Source organism: Cervus elaphus, chromosome 9 (assembly GCF_910594005.1).
Source record: "Cervus elaphus chromosome 9, mCerEla1.1, whole genome shotgun sequence".
Lineage (NCBI taxonomy): Eukaryota > Metazoa > Chordata > Mammalia > Artiodactyla > Cervidae > Cervus > Cervus elaphus.
This window is the reverse complement of record NC_057823.1, coordinates 13,348,015-13,368,841: the sequence shown is the minus strand read 5'-3', so window position 1 is coordinate 13,368,841 and position 20,827 is coordinate 13,348,015. Positions and strand designations below refer to the sequence as shown.

The window sequence follows — 20,827 nt, the reverse complement described above, 5'->3', positions numbered from 1 at the left end:
ATGTTATCTGTTGTTAATCACCTGAGATGTAAAGGAAAAAACACTGAAGTCCTTTTGGACAATCCTTGCCACCCCCAATATGAGTTATTTATTCCTAGGTCTATAGAAAGCTCAGGGAAAATTCTGGTGTTTGGGATGGGCAACTTCACATGATTATCTCTACTCAAGAAGGTTTCAAATATTGTGCTCCAGGAAATTATACACAATGGAACACAGATAAATTATTTTGTTTTTCTTGAAGAAGATGACAGGAAGCCATAGAAGAGATTCCAGGATGAAAGAAAGACATTCTTAACTTTTAAGCACAAGAGACACCAAATTTTAGGAGACAGTAGGAGATGTAATTACATTAAGCCATGGATTTGTTTGGTCCTTTGCCCATAGATAGTAGAAATAGCTGATCAGATTCCTTGAAGTTTAGAATCCTTCAATGACTATCTGATGCCATTACTGTTTCTCTATAGAGAAAGTATATTTTGTTTCTTCACCATGTCTATCATCTCTGCAGGAAGTAGGGGACAGTGGCAAATATTTATTCAAATATATATAATATGAAGAAGATGTCAGTGTTTCTACTATAAATCATGAAATTAAAAGATGCTTACTCCTTGGAAGGAAAGTTATGACCAACCTAGACAGCATATTAAAAAGCAGAGACATTACTTTGCCAACAAAGGTCCATCTAGTCAAGGCTATGACTTTTCCAGTAGTCATGTATGGATGTGAGAGTTGGACTATAAAGAAAGCTGAGCACCAAAGAATTGATGCTTTTGAACTGTGGTGTTGGAGAAGACTCTTGAGAGTCTCTTGGACTGCAAGGAGATCCAACCAGTCCATCCTAAAGGAGATCAGTCCTGAGTGTTCATTGGAGGGACTGATGTTGAAGGTGGAACTCCAATACTTTGGCTGCCTGATGCAAAGAGCTGACTCATTGGAAAAGACCCTGATGCTGGGAAAGATTGAAGGCAGGAGGAGAAGGGGATGACAAAGGATGAGATGGTTGGATGGCATCACTGACTCACTGGAGATGAGTTTGAGTAAACTCCAAGAGTTGGTATGGACAGGGAGGCCTGGCGTGCTACAGTCCATGGGGTTGCAAAGAGTTGAACACGACTGAGCGACTGAACTGAACTGAACTATAAATGAAACCCATGTACAATAGACGTGCCAGCAGAAAAATGATCCCACAAAGATGTCAACATCTTAACTCTGGAAGCTGCAAATTTTTAGCTTACATGGGAAAATGAATTTTTATGATCTTGAGATGGAAAATTTATCCTGGATTACCCTGATGAGCCAATGTAATGATCAGGGTCTTCATAAAGGAGAGAGAGAAGTAAGAGAGTAAGAGGCGGGGAAAGATATAATGATGGAGGTGAGGAAGAGAGAGAGAGAGAGAGATGAAGGAGGAGGAGAAGAAGAAGAGGAAGAAGGAGGAGGATAGAGGTGAGCTGATTGATCTGAAAAGCTACACTAAACAGACTTTGAAGATTGAGTGAATCACGAGGCCACTAACCATGGAATGCAGGTGGCACCAAGAAGTTAAAGAAAGGTTAAGAAATGCTTATTTCCCTAATGTTTCCAGAAGGGATACAGATATTTTGATTTTAGTCCCATAAGATCCATTTTGAACTTTTGACTTCTAGATCTGTAAGATAAATTTGTTTGTTTTTAGCAGCAAGTGTGTGGTAACCTTTTACAGCAACAGTAGGAAACTACACTATGGAAGTGCAAGTTTTCTTGGATTCCAAAGAGAGGGAAGCTCAGATCCTCTTCTGGGTCTCCCAGGGACAGGGTTACACCCTTGCTGAGGGTGAGTTGACTCAAGAACATGGAGAGTTAGCATTCCCTTAAGCAGACACTCCTGGGTTATTTGTTCTGTTCTGCCTGAATGAGTGTAATCCATGAGAGGGACAGGGCTGTGGTAGAGCAAGGCATTGAACCTCTCAGGTCTGTGGGGTCCTCCCTATGTGGACAGCATCAGTTGTATGAGGGAAGCCACATTAACTCCTGCTAGGTTATACTCTGCAACCTTGGCTGAATCAGAATTTAGTGCAAGGAGGATGTTCAGCCCCTCCCACCAAGACTTGACCCACTTAGAGTCTGCAAAGTTCCCTTTGCACATGGTTAGTCCTGAGTTAATCTAAGAAAATGGTCTTAATTTGGAGGGAGGAGACAAATGAGGCAACTGAAGGTTAAAAATGTTTCACAGCTTGAAAAGCAATTTGACCAAGCTTACACAGCAAACACTTGGTTGAGCTAATATTTCATTCCAGATTTGTTTCAGCCTGGGAACTAAGATCTACACAATGCTCTTGGATCATAAGGAAATACTTCAGTGTTAATTGGTAGACAAGATGGTTAATAATTAAAAAAATATAGTAGGGCAGAGAATTATCTTGTTTCCAAAGGAAAGAGGCACCATAAAATAATCAATAATTTTTTTGATATTTTATCCCCTCAATGATCAGGGAGTTCATTCATTCATTCATCTTTGTTTAGTAAATAATTGCTGATCGTTTGGAAAATGTTAAACACTGGAGAGAGAGATTGATGAATAAGACAGTTTCTGCCCCTTCTTGCAGTTGCAGATTAATCACTGATTAACTTAGCCAATCATGTAGCAATTATGTATTGAGTATTTCTACATGTCTGGCGCTGTGTGAAATGTTGAAGATATAACAGACAGGAAAAGCAAAACGGTGCCTGCAGACGCTAAATCTAGAAGGAAACAGATATTAATCAAATAGAGAAAACCAAGAGTAAGATGATTCTGACAAAACTCTCTAGGGGCTATTGGAGAGAAACATGGAAGAATCTGATCTAATCTGGGCAGGTACAGGCTTCATGGAGGAATCGACATATAGAGATATGTCTGAAGGCATATATAGTTTTGAGTCAAGGAATAAAAAAGAGTGTTTTAAAGAGAAGAACTATGTGCAAAGCCTTTGTCCCAAAGAGGCACACTGAATTTTCAAAACTGAAAGAAATTTGATGCGGCTGGAATAATGGTGAGTACATGATATATGAAGCTGGAGAGGAAAGCAGGAGATGAATCAAACAAATTCTCACTGATGTATGGCTCTTGGTTTTGACTCTATATGTAATGGGTTTAGCAAAGAGTGCAATGATTTTATTTGTGTTTTGAAAAGATTTTTCTGATTTCTGGGTAAAGGATGTTTTGGGAGGTGACAAGGATAGGTGAGCATAGCAGGTGTTTAGGCAAGCTGGCAGCCTGGCTAAGGAGAAGGTGATGGAAGCTGAGCTAGCAGGAGAGATTGTGGACATATTGAAAAGATAAGAACAAAAAGATCAAGGGTGGTAAGTTGTGATAATAATAAGATAACTGTTGAGAGTAGCTTTATGGATCCAAACTTGTGCCACAGGATGAATGTGGTATCATGAAGATTGAGAAGGACACCATGGGAAAGAACTGGATTAGGGTAAAGATTGTAAGCATTAAATTGGAAAGCTGAGTTGAAGATGACTTTGAGATACTAAAAATGTCAAATACTCCATACTCCTTTAGATTTCAGAGGAGAAGTCAGAGATAAAGAAACTAATGGCCATCATTTGCAGCTATTGTGACTGAATCTAAGGAATAAACGTTGTTGTCTAGGAGAAAAGAATAAAACAGGAATTAAAGTTGTTCTGGAACCAATCCCTTGTGGGAACTACAAAGGAGACACAGAGAGAATAGCAAGAGAGAACAGAAGAAAGACAAGGAGGAATGTATAAGTAGAATTTAGTGAGGATAAGGATGGAGTGTTTTATGAGGAAACAGTGGAGAGTGATCAGAAATTCTGAGACTTTCTGGGAGATGGAGATCATTGTAAATCTAAGAGATATTTGTTTTGGTGAAATACAGGGGAAAGAAACTATAATTTGCATGGGCTGAAGGCATGAGTTTAAGGCAGGGAAATAAAGATAGAAATGTCAACTCTTGGCTGGTAGCTAGAAGATGGCCAAGTAGTACATGTTTGTAAGACAGAAGAGAACCAAACATGTATCCATGGCTATGGGGAAAACACTGTTGAAAATGAGAGGGAAGAAGGGTAAGTGGAAGAGAGAATGAGAGAATATGTGTGAAAAAGAATGTAAGGAAAATTGATAAGCACTGATAATGGGATTAAAAGCATAGGTGGAATAATTGTCTTCAGAGAGGAGAAGGATCATTATCTCAATGATACAAGAGGATGCACGCTGATATTTGTTATGGTGTAGAGTTCACAAAGTATCATCACGACAATGTTGATTTTCTTTGTGAAATAAGTGCTGAGAACATTTGTTGAGAAAGGGAGAAGTGGTTGAAGATTCAGTGGTGGAATCAGTCCTTATGGAGGTTGAGGGGACAGGTAATGTGAGAAATGCAGAAGGGCTTCCAGGCATATAGTAGTTTCCTTTCAGTGAGATGGAAGATTGAAGGCATTAAATAGAAGATGGAAGAGGTCAGAAAATATAAGGAAAATAAGTTTGTAAGTCTAAACCAGTAAGTGTTGTTTCTTGGTCATCACTGCCATCATTGTCACTACTGCTTATCTTTTTCGGTTTTGTGGTGGGTAGAGGGTACCAAGGGGCTTCCCCAGTGTCTCAGGGGTAAAGAATCTGCCTACAGTGCAGGAGATCTGCATTCGATCCCTGAGTCGGGAAGATCCCCTGGAGGAGTGCATGGCAACCCACTCCAGTATTCTTGCTGGAGAATCCCATGGACAGAGGAGCCTGGCGTGCTACAGTCCAAGGACAGCACGGAGTCAGACAGGACTGAAGCAGCTGAGCGCAGCGCGGCACAGCGCAGAGAGTGCCCAAAATATCAGGCGGTCCGGTTAAGACAGTCTAAAACTCCAGCTGACACCTTTCTCTTTGGTGCACAGATAAGTACACACTCTCCCCCATTTCCTGCATTTTTGAGGGGTGCTGCTGAGTATTATGTAGAGACAGGTGTACAACAAAATGGTAGGATCATGTGACTCTGAATAAAATGAGCCTCACCATTTCAGATCATTGCTAGTTGCTTATTTAGTTAACCATTCATGGCAGGTAGTAAGTGTCCAATAAGAATACTGATAGGAGTCAAGATGGGCACAGTTCCCTAAGGAATACACGTGAAATACATTTTGTAAACAAACTGAGACCACTGCTAGTGGTTAGTGTGAGTATGTGTGTGTGTGTGTGTGTGTGTGTGTATGCACACATGCTCAGTGGTGTCCGATTGTGTGCAGCCCAATGGTCTGTACCTGCCAGGCTCCTTTGTCCATGGAGTTTTCCAGGCAAGAATATTGGAGTTCATTGACATTTTCTACCTAGGGGATCTTCCTGACCCAGGGTTCAAATCCAGGTATCTGGCATCTCCTCATTGACAGGCGGATTCTTCACCACCAATGCCACTTGAGAATGAGTCAAACAGTAAACAAAGGGTAAGCCATCCTAAGACATCAACAGCTCATACGCAGTTGTCCAGTGTGCTAGGCATGTGCTGATCAATGAATTGGTTAGTGACGTGCTCTGGGGGCAGTTCATGATCTTACCTCACTGTGTTTGCAGCCATCAGACATGATCCTGCTGGGGAGCGTGTACTTCTCAGATTCGGCTTTGGTTTTCTTGATCCTTTTCAACCAGTTCCTGTATTGCTCACGGACCTGCAAAGCATGCTCTGAGTCAGCTCACCTGAGAGGAGTGAGGATGGAACGAGTCCTGAGAGGGAGTCAAGACAGTGGTACCTGCTGGCTGAGGAGGCAGTGCACCAGGAAGATGAAGACACCCTGCAGGCTGTTGATGATGGTGAAGAGATAGGACATGACGTGGGCAGCTGGTCCCACCTGCAGGATTCCCAGACTCCATGTGCATCCCAAGATGAAGAGCTGAGCTGTGGCTTTAAATGTCAGCATCCTGGTAGGAGGAGAAAGTAAGTTCTTGATACAACCAGAGCCACTCTCATCATCACCCGTGGATGCTCCTTCCTTTCCCTGTTGCTAATGACTTCTCAGACCAGGTTGTGATTGGTTTTATTCTTTGCTGTCAATCATGCTCCACAATAGAAATGCCACTGAGGTCTAGAATGACATTTTGATTTGGATGGAAAGGGAAGTGACACTTCATAAGTTGCAAAAGCTTTATGATCCTCCATGGAGATATCTAATTTCATTCAACCAATGTTCCTGAGGAAGTATCATGCATCATGCTCTGTATTGTGTCCTGGGCATTAAATATCACAAAGGTGAGATTTCTAGTTTCATAAAGCTCATGATCTACTCAAATGACTGAAACAACAAAACAGTAAGATGTGTAATTTGAAAAAGATAATGGTAGAAATGCAAAAGAAAGAGCATCATATATGCACAAGATTTTCTGGAACAAAGGGCTGCCTAAACCTCCTAGAAGATTTAATATTCACTGGGATTTTTACCAGGAAGAGGAGTGGGAGAGAGGTGAGAATGAGCTTGAAATGTGGGGTGTGAAAGTGTACTAGAGTGTGGAAGTGGTCACAGATTCCTCGAAGTGCTTCATGGAAACATAATTGTTCCCTGCACATTTGTCATAAGACTGTTGACAAAGTCCAGAGAATGTTGCTGAGGGAGTCACAAGTTCACAAACTGGAATTAGAGATGAACAGAAAACACCACTGGGTCTGAACTTGCTGCCTTAGGACACCTCCATCCATTTTACTCTGGGTTTCCTTAGAAAACCTGAGGATGGACACAAGGAACTGTTCAGGCACATGCCTTCACTCTTGTGACCACACATCTGCAGGGTTGTCAGTCTCTTCTCCATCTTACCTCGTGTTCTGGAGGGTGGACACCTCACTGTTGAGGGAACAAAGTTTGCTTTTCAAAATCCAAAGTGTCATCAGAAAGAAAGCTAAATTGACCTTCAGGAAACCAGAAAAGAGTTATTGAATAAAATTTCAGTCCATTGTCCAGCCTGTCCAACATCATTCCCGCACTTAGGTAGTTTCTATTTTAAACCGTATTAGTGTGTTAAATTTTAAGAATGGTCTTAGAAAATGCAACAAAACCCATGACAACCCAGGAACACATCTGTTCTTGTCACCTCTGTCACCAACCCATGCCCCCCACTTTTAGTTCTCCTCTTTAAATGACACTTAGCTGGGTGTTAACGATGCTTTGATGTCATCACTCACAGAGAAGATGGCACAGACTGGTCCAAGGAAACCCCATTTAAATCCCTTTTCTGAGTGGAGCCAGCAACTGAGAAGGAAGAGAATAAAAAATGCATTTGTGGTCAAGAAGATGTGGTACATATTTACAATGGAACATTAGTCAGAAAGAACAAAATAATGCCATCTGCAGTGACATGGATGGACCTAGAGATTGTCATACTGAGTGAAGTAAGTCAGATAGAGAAAGACAAGTATCATATGATACTGCTTATATGCAGTATCTTAAAAAAAAGTGTATAAATGAGCCTGTTTACAAAACAGAAATAAAGTCATGGATGTAGAAAACAAGCTTATAGTTACCAAGGGTGAAAGGGGGGATAAATTGGGTGACTGGGATTGACATATGAACGCTACTATATTTGAAGCAGGTAACTAATAAGGACCTACTATAGAGCTCAGGGAACTGTAGAGCTCAATATTTTGTAATGACCTATATGCAAAAAGAATCTGAAAGGGACTAAATATATGTATATGGATAATTGATTTACTTTGCTTTAAAGCAAAAACTAACACAACATTGTAAATCAACTATATTCCAATGAAAATTAATTTTAAAATGAATTTGTATTGCGTATTAGTGCATATATATGGAATCTATAAAAATGGTACTGGTGAATTTATCTGTAGATTGGAAATAGAGACACAGACATAGAGAACAGACTTGTGGACACAATGAGGGGAGAATGTGGGGTGCATAGAGAGAGCAGCATTGAAACATATACATTACCAAGTGTAAAATAGTTAGTGGGAAGTTGTTGCATAACACAGGGAGCTCAACCTTGTGTCAGACCTGTGACAACCTAGAGGTGTGGGATGGGGGTGGGTGGGAGGGAGTATCAAGAGGGGGAAATATATGCATATTTATGGATGATTCACATTGTTGTACGGCAGAAACAAACAGGACACTGCAAAGCAATTATCCTCCAACTAAAATCAGATATTTAAAAAGTGACTCCCTTAAAAAATTAAAAAAATACATTTATCCTTAGGGATCTATAATAATTATATAATTCACTCATTACTCAATAAGTATTGAGTGTCTCTTTTTTGACAGGTTCTGTGATTGTCTCTGACAGTACAGTGGTGAAGAGACTATACATGTTCTTAAATCCCATATTGGCAGGAGATACACAATTTTTTTTTAAAAATACACAATTTAATGATAAAAAATGGAGGTTATGACAATGTATCTTTGAATGTAATGCTCAGTTTTGGGTCTAAGGAAGTAGAAAGGTTAAGGAAGATTCCCAAAGAAACCATGTTTTAGTAGAAACAAGACCAATGAGTAGATGTTCCTGAGATAAACAGGGTTGAAGCAGGGACGTCTGTAAATGTGTTAGTTTTTGAGAGTCCTCTGAACCTAACATAGTTTTAAGAGCCTTTCTTGCATTATTCAATTTAATTTTTTATCTGCTGTAAAACTCATCCACTGCTTTTTTTTTTTTTAAATACGGTTTTATTGAGATATGATTTCACATCCAATGAAATGTATCCATTAAAACTGTACAGTTCAGTGATCTCTGGATAGTCACAGAGATGTGCAGCCATCACCACAGTCTGACTTCAGAACACTTTCAACTCCTCAAAAAGAAACTGCATTCACATTAGCATGAGGAAATCCTCATTCCCACTTCCATGCGTCCCAACCTTGATCCCAGCCCCAGGGTACCATTAACCAACTTTCTGTCACTATGGATCTGCCTGTTCAGGATACTCACATAAATGGAATCATATAGCATGTGGTTTTCTGTGACTAGATTCTTTCACTTAATGTTTTCAAGGTTCATTCATGTTGCAACATGGTTTTATGGCTGAAAATTCATTTTTATTCTTTCTTCATAGCTGAATAATATTCTATTATGTGGCTATGCTACATTTTGGTATACCTTCATCAGTTGATGGACATTTATGTCATTCTCAGGTTTTGGGTATTCTGAATAATGCTGCAATGAACATTGATGTAATTTTTTGTGTGGATATGTCTTTTTATATGTTTGGGATATATACCTAAGAGTGGAATTGCTGGGTCACCTACATATCAAAACTTTTGAGAAACTGTTTTCTACAAGTGGTTACACTAATTTCATTTCAACAAACAATGTATGAGGGTTCTAATTTTTCCATAACTTTTCATTTTTTAATTGTCAGTCTTTAGTTCCTTTAAGCATTTAAGTGGATGAGTATGAAATGACATGTCCTTTTGTGGGTTTTGATTTGTATTTCCTAATGACTAATGATGTTGAACACCTTTTCATGCACTTATTGTCATTTACTTATCTTTGGAGAAATCTTTATTCAAAACTAGTTTCTGTTTTTGGGGAATGGTGGTGAGTGGTAAAGAATCTGGTTTCCAATGCAGGAGATGCAAGCAAGTCAGGTTTGACCCAGGGTCAGGAAGATTCCCTGGGTATGGCAACCCATTCCAGTATTTTTGCCTGGGAAATCCGTGGACAGAGGAGCCTGGCAGGCTACAGTCCATGGGGTTGCAAAGAACTGGATACATCTTAGTGACTAAGCAAGCAGGCAAGGAATCACTGTTGAACTTAGTATTAGAGACAGAAATTCTGTTTTCAGGACACAACTTGACATAAATACTTAACCAGATTGAGGAGAGGGTCATAACTAGCAAACAGGCAGAAAAATTGAAGAGACAGACCTGGAATCAAACCCAAAGTGGACTTGACCTTTGTGAGTCACAACCAAAAAGAGACCTACAAGTGAAAGTGAGCATGCCCAGGGCTTCTGATTCAGGATGGAGGAGTATAAGATTTTGCTCATCTCCTCCTGCAAAAGCACCAAAATCACAAGTAACTGTTGAACAACCACAGACAGGAGGACTCTGAAATCTACCAAAGAAAGATACTCCACCCCCAAAGACAAAGAAGAAACTGCAGGAGATGGTAGGAGGGGCACAATCACAATAAATTCAAATCCCATACCCACCGGCAGGGTAACCCATAAACTGGAGAACGATAATACAAAAGAAGTTCTCCCACCATTGTGAAGGTTTGGAACTGCACGTCAGGCTTCTAGCCTGGGGGCCCAACAAAGGAACTGGGAATCCTCAGGGACTCTTACCGGGGAAAGTTAGTGGGATTTGATTATAAGACTTCCACAGAACTGGGGGAAACAGAGACTCTACTCTTGGTGGGCACAAACAAAACCTTGCATACACCAAGACTCAAAGGAAAAGAGCAGTGACTCCACAGGAAACTGAACCAAAACTACCTGCTAGTGTTGGAAGATATCTTGTAGAGGTGTGGGTCAGCAGGGGCTCATCACAGGGACAGAGGGGACTGTCATCGGCTGTCTGGAAATGTCTCCTTTGGTGTAAACCCTCTTGGAGCTTAACCTGACCATATAACCCATAGACCTGAGGGTTGGGTCACCTCGGCCAAAAAACTACCAGAGAGGAAGTGCAACCCTGTCCATCAGCAGATAATTAGATTAAAGCTTGATTGAGTAAGGCCCTGCCCACCAGAGCATGACCCAGGTTTTCCCACCACCAGTCCCTCCCACCAGGAAGCTTACACAAGCCTCTTATCCTCCTCCATCAGAGGACAGACAGAAGAAGCAAGAAGAAACAAAATCCCACAGTAACTAAAGCAAAACCACACTACAGAAAGTTAATCAGCATGAAAAAGCAGAAAGTTACATCCCAGATGAAGGGACAAGATAAACCCCCAGAAAAAACAGCTAAATGATGTGGATGTAGGCAACATTCCACAAAAAGTGTTCAGAATAATGATAGTGAATATGATTCAGGATCTCAGGAAAAGAATGGAGGCAGAGATTGAGAAGATACAAGAAATGTTTACCAAAGATCTACAAGAACTAAAGAACAAAGAAGCAGAGATGAATAAGACCCTAGGAGGAATCCATAACAGAGTAACTGAGGCAGAAGCACAAATAAATGACCTGGAGGACAGAACGGTAGAAATCACTGCCACAGAACAGAATATAGAAGAAAGAATGAAAAGAAATGCAGGCAGCCTAAGAGACCTCTGGGACATTAAACGCATGAACATTCGCATTATAGGGGTCCCAGAAGGAGAAGAGAGAGATAAATGACCTGAGAAAATATTTGAAAAGATAATAGCTGAAAACTTCCCTAACAAGGGAAAGGAAACAGTCAACCAAGTCTAAGAAGTACATTGAGTTCCAGGCAGGATAAACCCAAGGAGGAACACACTGACACACATGGGAATCAAATTGGCAAAAATTCAAGACCGAGATAAAATATGAAAAGCAACAAGGGAAAAACAGCAAATAACATACAAGGGAACTCCCATCAGGCTATCAGCTGATTTCTCCACAGAACCTCTACTAGCCAGAAGGAAGTGGCATGAGGTATTTAGAGTGATGAAGGAGAAGAAACTATAACCACGAATACTCTACCCAGCAAGACTCTCCTTCAGATATGATGAAGTCAAATGCTTTCCAGACAACCAAAGTTAAGAGAATTCAGCACCACCAAACCAACTATACAACAAATGGTAAAGGAACTTCTTTAGGCAGGAAAAACAGAAGGAGAAGCCCTACCTAGAGAAAATGCACCCAAAACAATTACAAAAATGGTAATAGGATCATACATATCGATAATTATCTTAAATGTAAATGGATTAAATGCACCAACCAAAAGACATAGACTGGCTGAGCAGATGAAAACATGTCCAGGTATACACTTCCACTTACCACATCACTCTGCTTGACCCCCCAAAATTGTATGTAATTATTTTATATTGTTAGATTAATCATGTTTCCATTATGGTTTGCAGTTGTAATCATCTTTTATTTTTTGTCTGGCTATCGATTGTGAAAACTGATGATCATCTATTACTTCTGTGATTCTGTAACTATTAAATTGCCAACACCTGTTGGATCATAGAAAAAGCAAAAGAATTCCAGAAAAAGATCTACTTCTGTTTCATTAACTATGATAAAGCCTTTGACTGTGTGGATCAACACAAACTGTGGAAAATTCTTAAAGAGAGGGGAGTATCAGACCACCTTACCCGCTTCCTGAGAAATCTGTACACAGGTCAAGAAGCAACAGTTAGAACCAGACATGGTACAACTGACTGGTTCCAAATTGGGAAAGGAGTATTTCAAGGCTGTATATTGTCACCTTGCTTATTTAACTTATATGCAGAGTACATCTAGTGAAATGCCAGACTGGATGAAGCACAAGTTGGATTCAAGACTGCAGGGAAAAGTATCAATAGCCTCAGATATGCAGGTGACACCACCCTTATGACAGAAAGCAAAGGGGAACTAAAGAGCCTCTTGATGAAAGGGAAAGAGGAGAGAGAAAAGCTGACTTAAAACTCAACATTCAAAAACTAAGATCATGGCATCTGGTCCCAGCACTTCACTGGAAATAGGTGGGAAAACAATGGATACTGTGACAGACTTTATTTTCTAGGGTTCCAAAATCACTGCAGAATGTGATTGCACCCATGAAATTAAAAGACACTTGCTCCTTGGAAGAAAAGCTATGACCAACCTAGACTGAATATTAAAAAGCAGAGACATTACTATTCCAACAAAGGTCCCTCTAGTCAAAGTTATGCTTTTTCCAGTAGTCATGTATAGATGTGAGAGTTGGACCATAAAGAAAGCTGAGCACCAAAGAACTGATGCTTTTGTATTGTGGTGTTGGAGAAGACTCTTGAGAGTCCTTTGGACTGCAAGGAGATCCAACCAGCCCATCCTAAAGGAAATCAGTCCTGAATATTCATTGGAAGGACTGATGCTGAAGCTGAAACTCCAATACTTTGGCCACCTGATGTGAAGAACAGACTCATTGGAAAAGACCCTGATGCTGGGAAAGATTGAAGGCAGGAAGAGAAGGGGACGACAGAGGATGAGACAGTTGAATGGTATCACTGACTCAGTGGACATGAATTTGAGGAAGTTCCAGGAGTTGATGATGGACAGGAAGCCTGGCATTGTGCAGTCCATGGGGTCACAGAGTCAGTCATGACTGAGCGACTGAACTGAACTATTACTTAATATTATTGTATCATGATTGGTCAACAGAACAATTATAGAATTCTGTATCACCAAAACTAGTGTTTATTAGAAAAATCTGTAATCACTTTTTAAAGTCCATATGTATATCAGAATTATCTTGGAATATTTGGAAAATACAAATGCCCAGGTATTGAATTTTTTATTTTTTTTTTGGCCAGAGCTCCAAATATATTTCTAATGAGCAGCCATATTAAAAAACAATTGGACTATATCAGGATCTTTTACTTTTATCTAGTTTGTTTCACTCTTTCTATTTCATATTCACAGTTCCCATTTCATTTAGTTTATGTTTTCCAATTTGTTCATCTCTTCTTTTTTGTTTTTGACATTCTTTCTCAAGCCCTTATCAAGTGTAGTACAAAAGCTTTTGTATACATATATATAAATGATATGTGTAACATATATTTTCAAAAACATTAATTTTTGCCCAACTAAAAAATTTATGACATTTTGATTCCACTTGCTTGACTTAGTATGAATAGAAAGCTAGATTTCTAATTAAAAAAATGGAAGGCAACAAGCAACAAAGGTTTACTGTATAGTACAGGGAACTGTAGTCAATATCTTGTATAATGACCTATAATGGAAAATAATTTCAAAAATATTATATGTGTACATGTATAACTGAATCACACACACAAAAAAGAATTTTACTTTTTGAAATTTAGTAATGTTTATCTTCTTGCCAGTTTTCCTAAATGTTCTATGGCCATCTAAGAACAACGTATAAGATTCAAAGTTTTAAATATATGTGTGTAGCATATGATTAATATAAATGAATTAAATATGAATCTATTTTATTTAAATTATTAAGACATCATTCAAGATGCTCCTATATTATTTTTTCTGCAATTGATAAAACATTCTCAGAGAAATATTAATATGTCTCACTATAATTATATATTTTTTCTTTTTCCTTATATTTCTTCTGATTTTTGCTTTATGTGTCTTTGTTTCTTTGTTGGTAAGGTGTGTAATGGTTTATGATGTCTACTGTCTTTGTGAATTGTGCCTTGTATCATTAAAAATATTAATCTTTGTTTCATTTAAAATAAATAAATTTTTAAAAATGAGCATGTCCATAGAGACTGCTGGGTTAGTTTATCTCAGGTTCCAGCACTGTCAAGTCTCGAGAGAGAAGCTGTTCCCACTATGAGCCTGGAGAGTGAATCCATCCTGGGATAGTTTGTATGGCAAATGTGGGTGGAGAGTCATGACTTGGCAGGGGAGTTTCTTATGAGGTCCTAGGACTTTCTCCTCTCCCAACTCCCAAAGGTTGTGTCCATTGTTAAATTGGGTTATTTGTCTTTTCTTATCGAGTTATTCAATTTAATTTTAACAACAGTGAAAAGCAGAAGTTCTCTTATCCAGTAACTGATTAGAAGCTGACACATAGAGAACTTAAGTCTATTGCTCAAGGTTTTACAGACAGACAGTGATAGAAATCACTCTTCATCTTACATTATGGTACAAGACAGAGTGAGACATTCTAGAACAACAGAAAATATGGTGGGACATTACAGGAAAATATAGTAGCTGCTGAGAAGAATGAAGAACACTTCATTGCATTAGCATGAAAAAACTGAAGTGTTCAAGGATTCCTGGAGAGAGCTCAGTTGATACAGATAAACATCAGCTTTAGCAGCATGGTGTGGTTAAACTTGTATGTTCTGGGAGAATGAATTCCTGAACAGAAGACTGAAGACCTTGGTAAACTTGAACTCCTACTAAAACAACCAAAATGCAAGCAAAACAACTAAATCCAACCATTTCAAAACTCTGGCAGTTATCCAAGGCCACAGAACAAACTGAAAATGATTGATCCAAGAGAAACTATGGAACCTCAATAAGATGGGGGAAAAATGTCTGTAATGTTTCCCTTTGAACTATTTCCATTCCATCTCTTCCCAGCTAAGTTGGACAGCAGCCAAAAGCTAATAGCACTGCAGGCAGTAAAGATGTGTGACTGTTTCTGAAGCGTCATTAAAAGTATTATCATTATGCCCAGAGCACAGTCCATATCTTTTTCTGACCCTTTAGCTCCCTGGGAACTCTTTTTTTTTTAAGTAAGTAAATTTATTTTTTTTTATTATTATTTTTTCATTTATTTTTATTAGTTGGAGGCTAATTACTTTACAATATTGTAGTGGTCTTTGCCATACATTGACATGAATCAGCCATGGATTTACATGTGTTCCCCATCCTGATCCCCGCCTCCCACCTACTAATGCATATATATGGAATTTAGTAAATTTATTTTTAATTGAAGGATAATTGCTTTACAATATTGTGTTAGTTTTTTGTCAGATATCAACATGAATCAGTTGTTGACTTAAAAAAAAGGTGTATAACTTGAGAGTTGCGAGTTTAGTTTTGTTTGGGGCAAAATGAGGACTGCAGCCCAGGGGGCAGCATCTCAGTTAGTTCTGAGAGACTGCTCCAAAGTGGCAGTGGGGGAAAGTCAATATATAAGGTTTTGGTGAAGGGGGAGTACAATGCCATGAAACACTCAATTTACAAAAGGTTTTTGTTAGTCATGAGGATGTCACCATGAAGGGATTTAGAGCTTCTCTAGAGGAGAAGCACTAAATGAGGAGATGCAAGGATTGAGATCATAAAATCTGTTCCTAAAAACATCCAACTATCTAAAGACCTGTCCCACCAGATTCCCTGGAGCACAGAGTGCCTCACCCCACCCTAAACTCCCTCAGGAATTGTTGAAGTTCAACAGCTATAGCAGCATGGGGTTCCATTACCATAGAGGCAGATGGCAAATGCCTTTGTTGTTCAGTCATTAGCAATGTTCTTGGTAAGTGCCAATTTGTAGTCGACACAGGCATAGGTATACCTATGACCCTTCCCTGTTGAACCTCTCTCCAACCCCACCCCACCCCTCTAGGTTGTTACAGAGCTCCAATTTGAGATCCCTGAAACACAGCAAATTCCCACTGAGTATCTATTTTACCTACGATTATTAGGAGTTAGAATAGGGAAAAGGAGTCCAAAATGGTGGTGGCTAAAGGACAAGGAAGGGAAAAGCCTGTGAAAGTAGAAGAAAGGAAGGTCAAAGGAATGTCCCAGGACCAGAGTGAAGACCTCAGATAGAACAAACAGCACTCCTGGATAAGCCCAATTTGCACAGGGCAGGCCTAGGGGGAGGAAAAAACATATAAAAGGAGGGGCCAAAGCGTTTTCTCTCTTTCCCCTACCCCTCCCCTTCTCCCGCGTGCTTGCACTCTTTCTCTTGCTCTAGTGCTCTCCCCCTCCCCACCCCCCCCCACATGCGTGCACTCTTTCTCTCTCTCTCCCCAGCACGCTGGAGTGCTCCTCCTCTCTCTTCTCTTCACATCTTTGGGTTGGCATGGCCTCATGCTTTGAGGATGGATTCTCCTCCTATCTTCTAAATAAAATAGAGCTGTAACACTGATATGTCTAAGAGCTATAACACGGTCTGTCCAAGACCCAACAGCTGCGATGCGCCGAGGGTTTTAATGTCTGTCACTCCAAATCTGTGTTGTGACGAGACAGAACCAAGAAGCATACACTCACCTGACATTTATGGTGCCATGACTCAGGTTTAACCTGGCTGAAACAACCTCGGCACGGCCCCTGCAAGGAGAAGGCCACATACAGCAGGAGCCCAACTCAGAGAAAGCTCCTGTGGTTGAAGCGGAACGCGAAGAAAACCCAGAGCAAGGGAACTGACAAGAGGCCCATCCTGCTGGAAACTGGGACAGTGGAAAATGAACTCAGCAGAAAGCTCATGCGGCTCAGTCTCAAATTCCAGAAGACCTTCAGTTAAGGTAGGAGGTCCTCGCTCCTATGGCTGGAGGGACATTTGCCTAATGAAATCTTAATTCCTTTGCAATCTCTCATTTCTTGTTTTCTTGAACCTCTGGGAACAGGCGGGCGGCCGTGGGCGCAATTGAGGGACTCTAGAGAGGTTACTCTTTGGTATGTCCCAAAGGCACTATCTGCTGGGCCCCAATAGCTGTTACCCAAGCTGGTGGGGGTTCTTCTGTCCTTACTCTTCTCTGTGCCGAGAATCATACCAATGAAAACTGAGCACGGGTCAGGAATTTAGCAGGTTTTCCTGGCAGGTTATGAAGGGGATTCCTGGTACGTTTTCCCTACTGCTTTTCCCTTCTGTCCTTCAGCTTTCCCTCCCAGGACTCGAGCCCGGCCAAAACCCGGGATGCCTGGCTTTAGGACCTAATGAAGCTCAGGCTCTGATATCTCATTACAATAATTCATTGAGAGACAAAGTGATAAGTAAGAGGTGGATTTGTTAGGATTCAGAGAGAAGCTCTTCTACTCTTCAGGGTGTAGGCCACTGCTGAGAGCAAAGGCTCGGGTCATGGAATTTGGCCTGGCAGGTTTTGCTAGCAGGGTGAATTCATATGCTAATGAGTGGGAGGGTCACCCAAACCATTGGAGAACCACCCACTCCTCCCTCTTTTGACAGTGCCTTAGAGCTGTTCTGCTACTTCTGGGTGTGTCTGTTGGCTTATAGATTGGGGATTACTTGAATTTGACTTGTCATCTTGGACCCAATTGATTTTAATTGGTTTATGTTATGCCCTTGTGCTATGTCATTCTTTCAAAGGCTGTGCTCTGCCTCCTTCCCTCCTGTTTCATGCTCCTTTCCTCAGCCCCATCTGGGCCCACAATGTTGCCTCTACAATATTCTGGAGGGGCAACCAGAAAATAGCTGGCCTTGGGAGTGAAATACTGTATAATATCCAACCCCTTAATCCTACACAGCACTGGTCATGCTGGAGAACTTGGGGATGCCAAAACTCCAGTCCCGGGGTCCCAGGAGGTCAACCTGCTTAGGGATCTGGTCCTTGAAAGGTTGTCATGCCTCAACCTGCTCGGGCATCCACCAGTCCCAGGGGTCCCAGGAAGTTGTCACGCCTCCACCTGCCTGGGGATTCGATCTCTAAGAGGCTGTCACGCCTCAGCCTGCCTGGGGATCTGCACCCTGACCCGGGGACACCTGGCTCTCAGGTTGCAACAGTACTAGGTAGGATAAGCTTACATCATGATGTCTATTCCCATCCATGGTGGGCAAACCAGCAATGAGTTAAGATTACAACCCCTTAATCCTACCCAGCACTGGTCACACTGGAGATCTTGGGGACACTCAACTCCAGTCCAGGGGCCCCAGGAGGTCAACCTGCCTTGCCCTGCCTAAGGATCTGGTCCTTGAAAGGTTGTCACACCTCAACCTGCTCTGGGATCTGCCAGTCCCGTGGGTTCCAGGAGGTCATCATGCCTCGACCAGCCTGGGGATTCAATCTCTAGGAGGCTGTCATGCCTCAGCCTGCCTGGGGATCTGCACCCTGACCTGGGGATGCCTGGCTCTCAGGTTGCAACAGTTCTGGATAGGATAATCTTCAGAAAGACTCACCCCTAAGGAAGTCCACCCATGGAAACAGAAGGAAGCCTATTACTTGTGGGACTGTGCCCAGTCTCAGCAATAACTCAGGAGTCCAACGAGACCCCCATTACCTTTCTGGAAAGGCTAAAAGAAACCCTCCAAAAGTTTACCAATCTGGACTTAGACTCTTATGAAGGACAGGTGATTTTAAAGGACAAATTCCTGTCTCAATGTGCATCAGATATCAGAATTAAGTTATAACAGCTACAGCAGCAGGACCCTGCTGCCTCTTTAGATGAGATGATCCAGACAGCCCCCAATACCTTTTATAACAGAATAGGAGAGGGAGGCCAAGGCCCAGGAGAGGAAGAGAAGGAAAGAGGCAAGACATGCCCAGATGCTGGCTGTCCTCCAGGAAGCCCTGTGGCACACCCTGAGTCCTTGAAGGACAAGGCAAGAGGCAAATGCCTAATCTGTAGACAGGCGGGGCATTGGGCCAATGAGCATCCAAACCATGACAAGTCTCCTAAAATGGCTTGCTACAAATGCCATCAACTGGGACATCGGGCCTGCCCTGGGGACCCAAGAGCCTCAAGGTCAAGAGTCAAGCCTTCCCTCAGGATGTTTCAACAGGACTGAAGTGGCATGCTCCAGCCAGCTCACCTGTCACAGATAACCATCACTGGGCTGGAGCCAAGGGCGCAACTGGATGTGGCAGGTAGGTCCAAGAATTTCTTGGTTGACACAGGGGCTACCTACTCTGTCTTGATCTCCTACTCCAGAGCCTTCTCCTCCTAAACCTGTACCAATATGGGTGCTACAGGAAAAGCAGCTACTAAAAGATTCACCCAAGCACTTCTTTGTTGCTGGGTTGGACGAATATTTTCCCAAAAGATTCTGGTGGTCCCTGAGTGTCCTACTCCCTTATTGGGAAGAGATATACTCACTAAACTGGGGACCACCCTTGTGATGGGAAGCTTTTCAGCCCCTAGGGCCCTACAGCTTCTGTTTGCTACTGAAGAACCCATTACACCTTCTCCAGCAGAGAGGGACCAAAAACTATGGGAGGACAAAATTAACCCCTAGGTGTGGGACCAGGGAATTCCAGGACGAGCCCACCAAGCTGAACCGGTTATCATTGTCCTCTGAGATCCCACTCTGTTTCCTAACCGGAAAAAATATCCCTTCAAAAGAGAGGCTCGGGAGAGACTACAGCCTTTAATAAATAAATTCCTTGCTTGTGGGTTATTGATCCCCACCAGTTCACCATGTAACACCCCAGTCCTCTCAGTAAAGAAAAAGGACGGAGCCTGGTGAGTGGTTCAAGATCTCCGGATCATAAATGAAGCTGTAGTCCCCCTCCATCCCACAGTACCCAATCCCTATGTAATCTTGGGAGAAATCCCACCCAGTGCCAAGTGGTTTACAGTCTTGGATCTCAAAGATGCTTTTTTTTTTTTGCATACCACTTGCTAAAGAATCCCAATATCTTTTTGCCTTTGAGTCGGAGGCCCCAGGAGTAAAACACCAACAGATGACTTGGACAGTATTACCTCAGGGGTTCAGAGATAGCCCCCACTTGTTTGGACAGGCCCTTAGCTGGGATCTCCTAGAGCTGGACCTGGGACCTAATGGGAAAATATTACAATATGTAGATGACCTACTAATCTGCTCTCCAGGTGAGGAAAATGCCTAAAAACATACAATTCAGGTTCTAAACTTTTTGGCAGAAAGGGGATATAAAGTCTCCCATGCTAAGGCACAAATAAATGGTCGAGACAAAGGTCACTTACCTGGGAGTTCAGATTACACATGGGTGCAGGAGGCTGTCCTCTGATCGGGTACAAGGAATCCTCCAGTTGCCCTCCCCCATGACTTGAAAACAATTGTGAGTTTTCCCGGGGCCAACTGGGTATTGTAGAATCTGGGTACCCAACTATGGTCTAATTGCCCGGCCCTTCTATGAAAGCTTACAGGGACGGGATGATTCAATCCCACTGGTTTGGGGAACTCCTCAAAAGAAGGCAGAGGCTACACTAAAACAGGCCTTAACTCAGGCACCTGCCTTGAGGTTGCCAGACCCAGAAAAACATTCCAACTTTATGTCCATGAAAGAGAGGGAATAGCCTTGGGAGTGTTAACTCAAAGGTTAGGATCTGAGCCCCAGCCTGTAGCTTACTTATCCAAGAGACTCCATCCAACTGCCCAAGGCTAGCCCCCCCTGCCTTCAA

The 20,827-nt window shown here is 41.6% G+C and overlaps 1 protein-coding gene across 1 annotated transcript in view; it reads right to left on the bottom strand.

The window, feature by feature from the left end:
* Window positions 1-20,827, bottom strand: part of LOC122699353 (adhesion G protein-coupled receptor E2-like) — a 63,279-nt gene that overhangs the window by 7,577 nt on the left and 34,875 nt on the right. Inside the window, 4 exon segments of the mRNA XM_043911184.1 lie at window positions 5,526-5,636; window positions 5,718-5,886; window positions 6,774-6,865; window positions 7,139-7,205. Coding sequence (XP_043767119.1) covers window positions 5,526-5,636; window positions 5,718-5,886; window positions 6,774-6,865; window positions 7,139-7,205 — 439 coding nt within the window.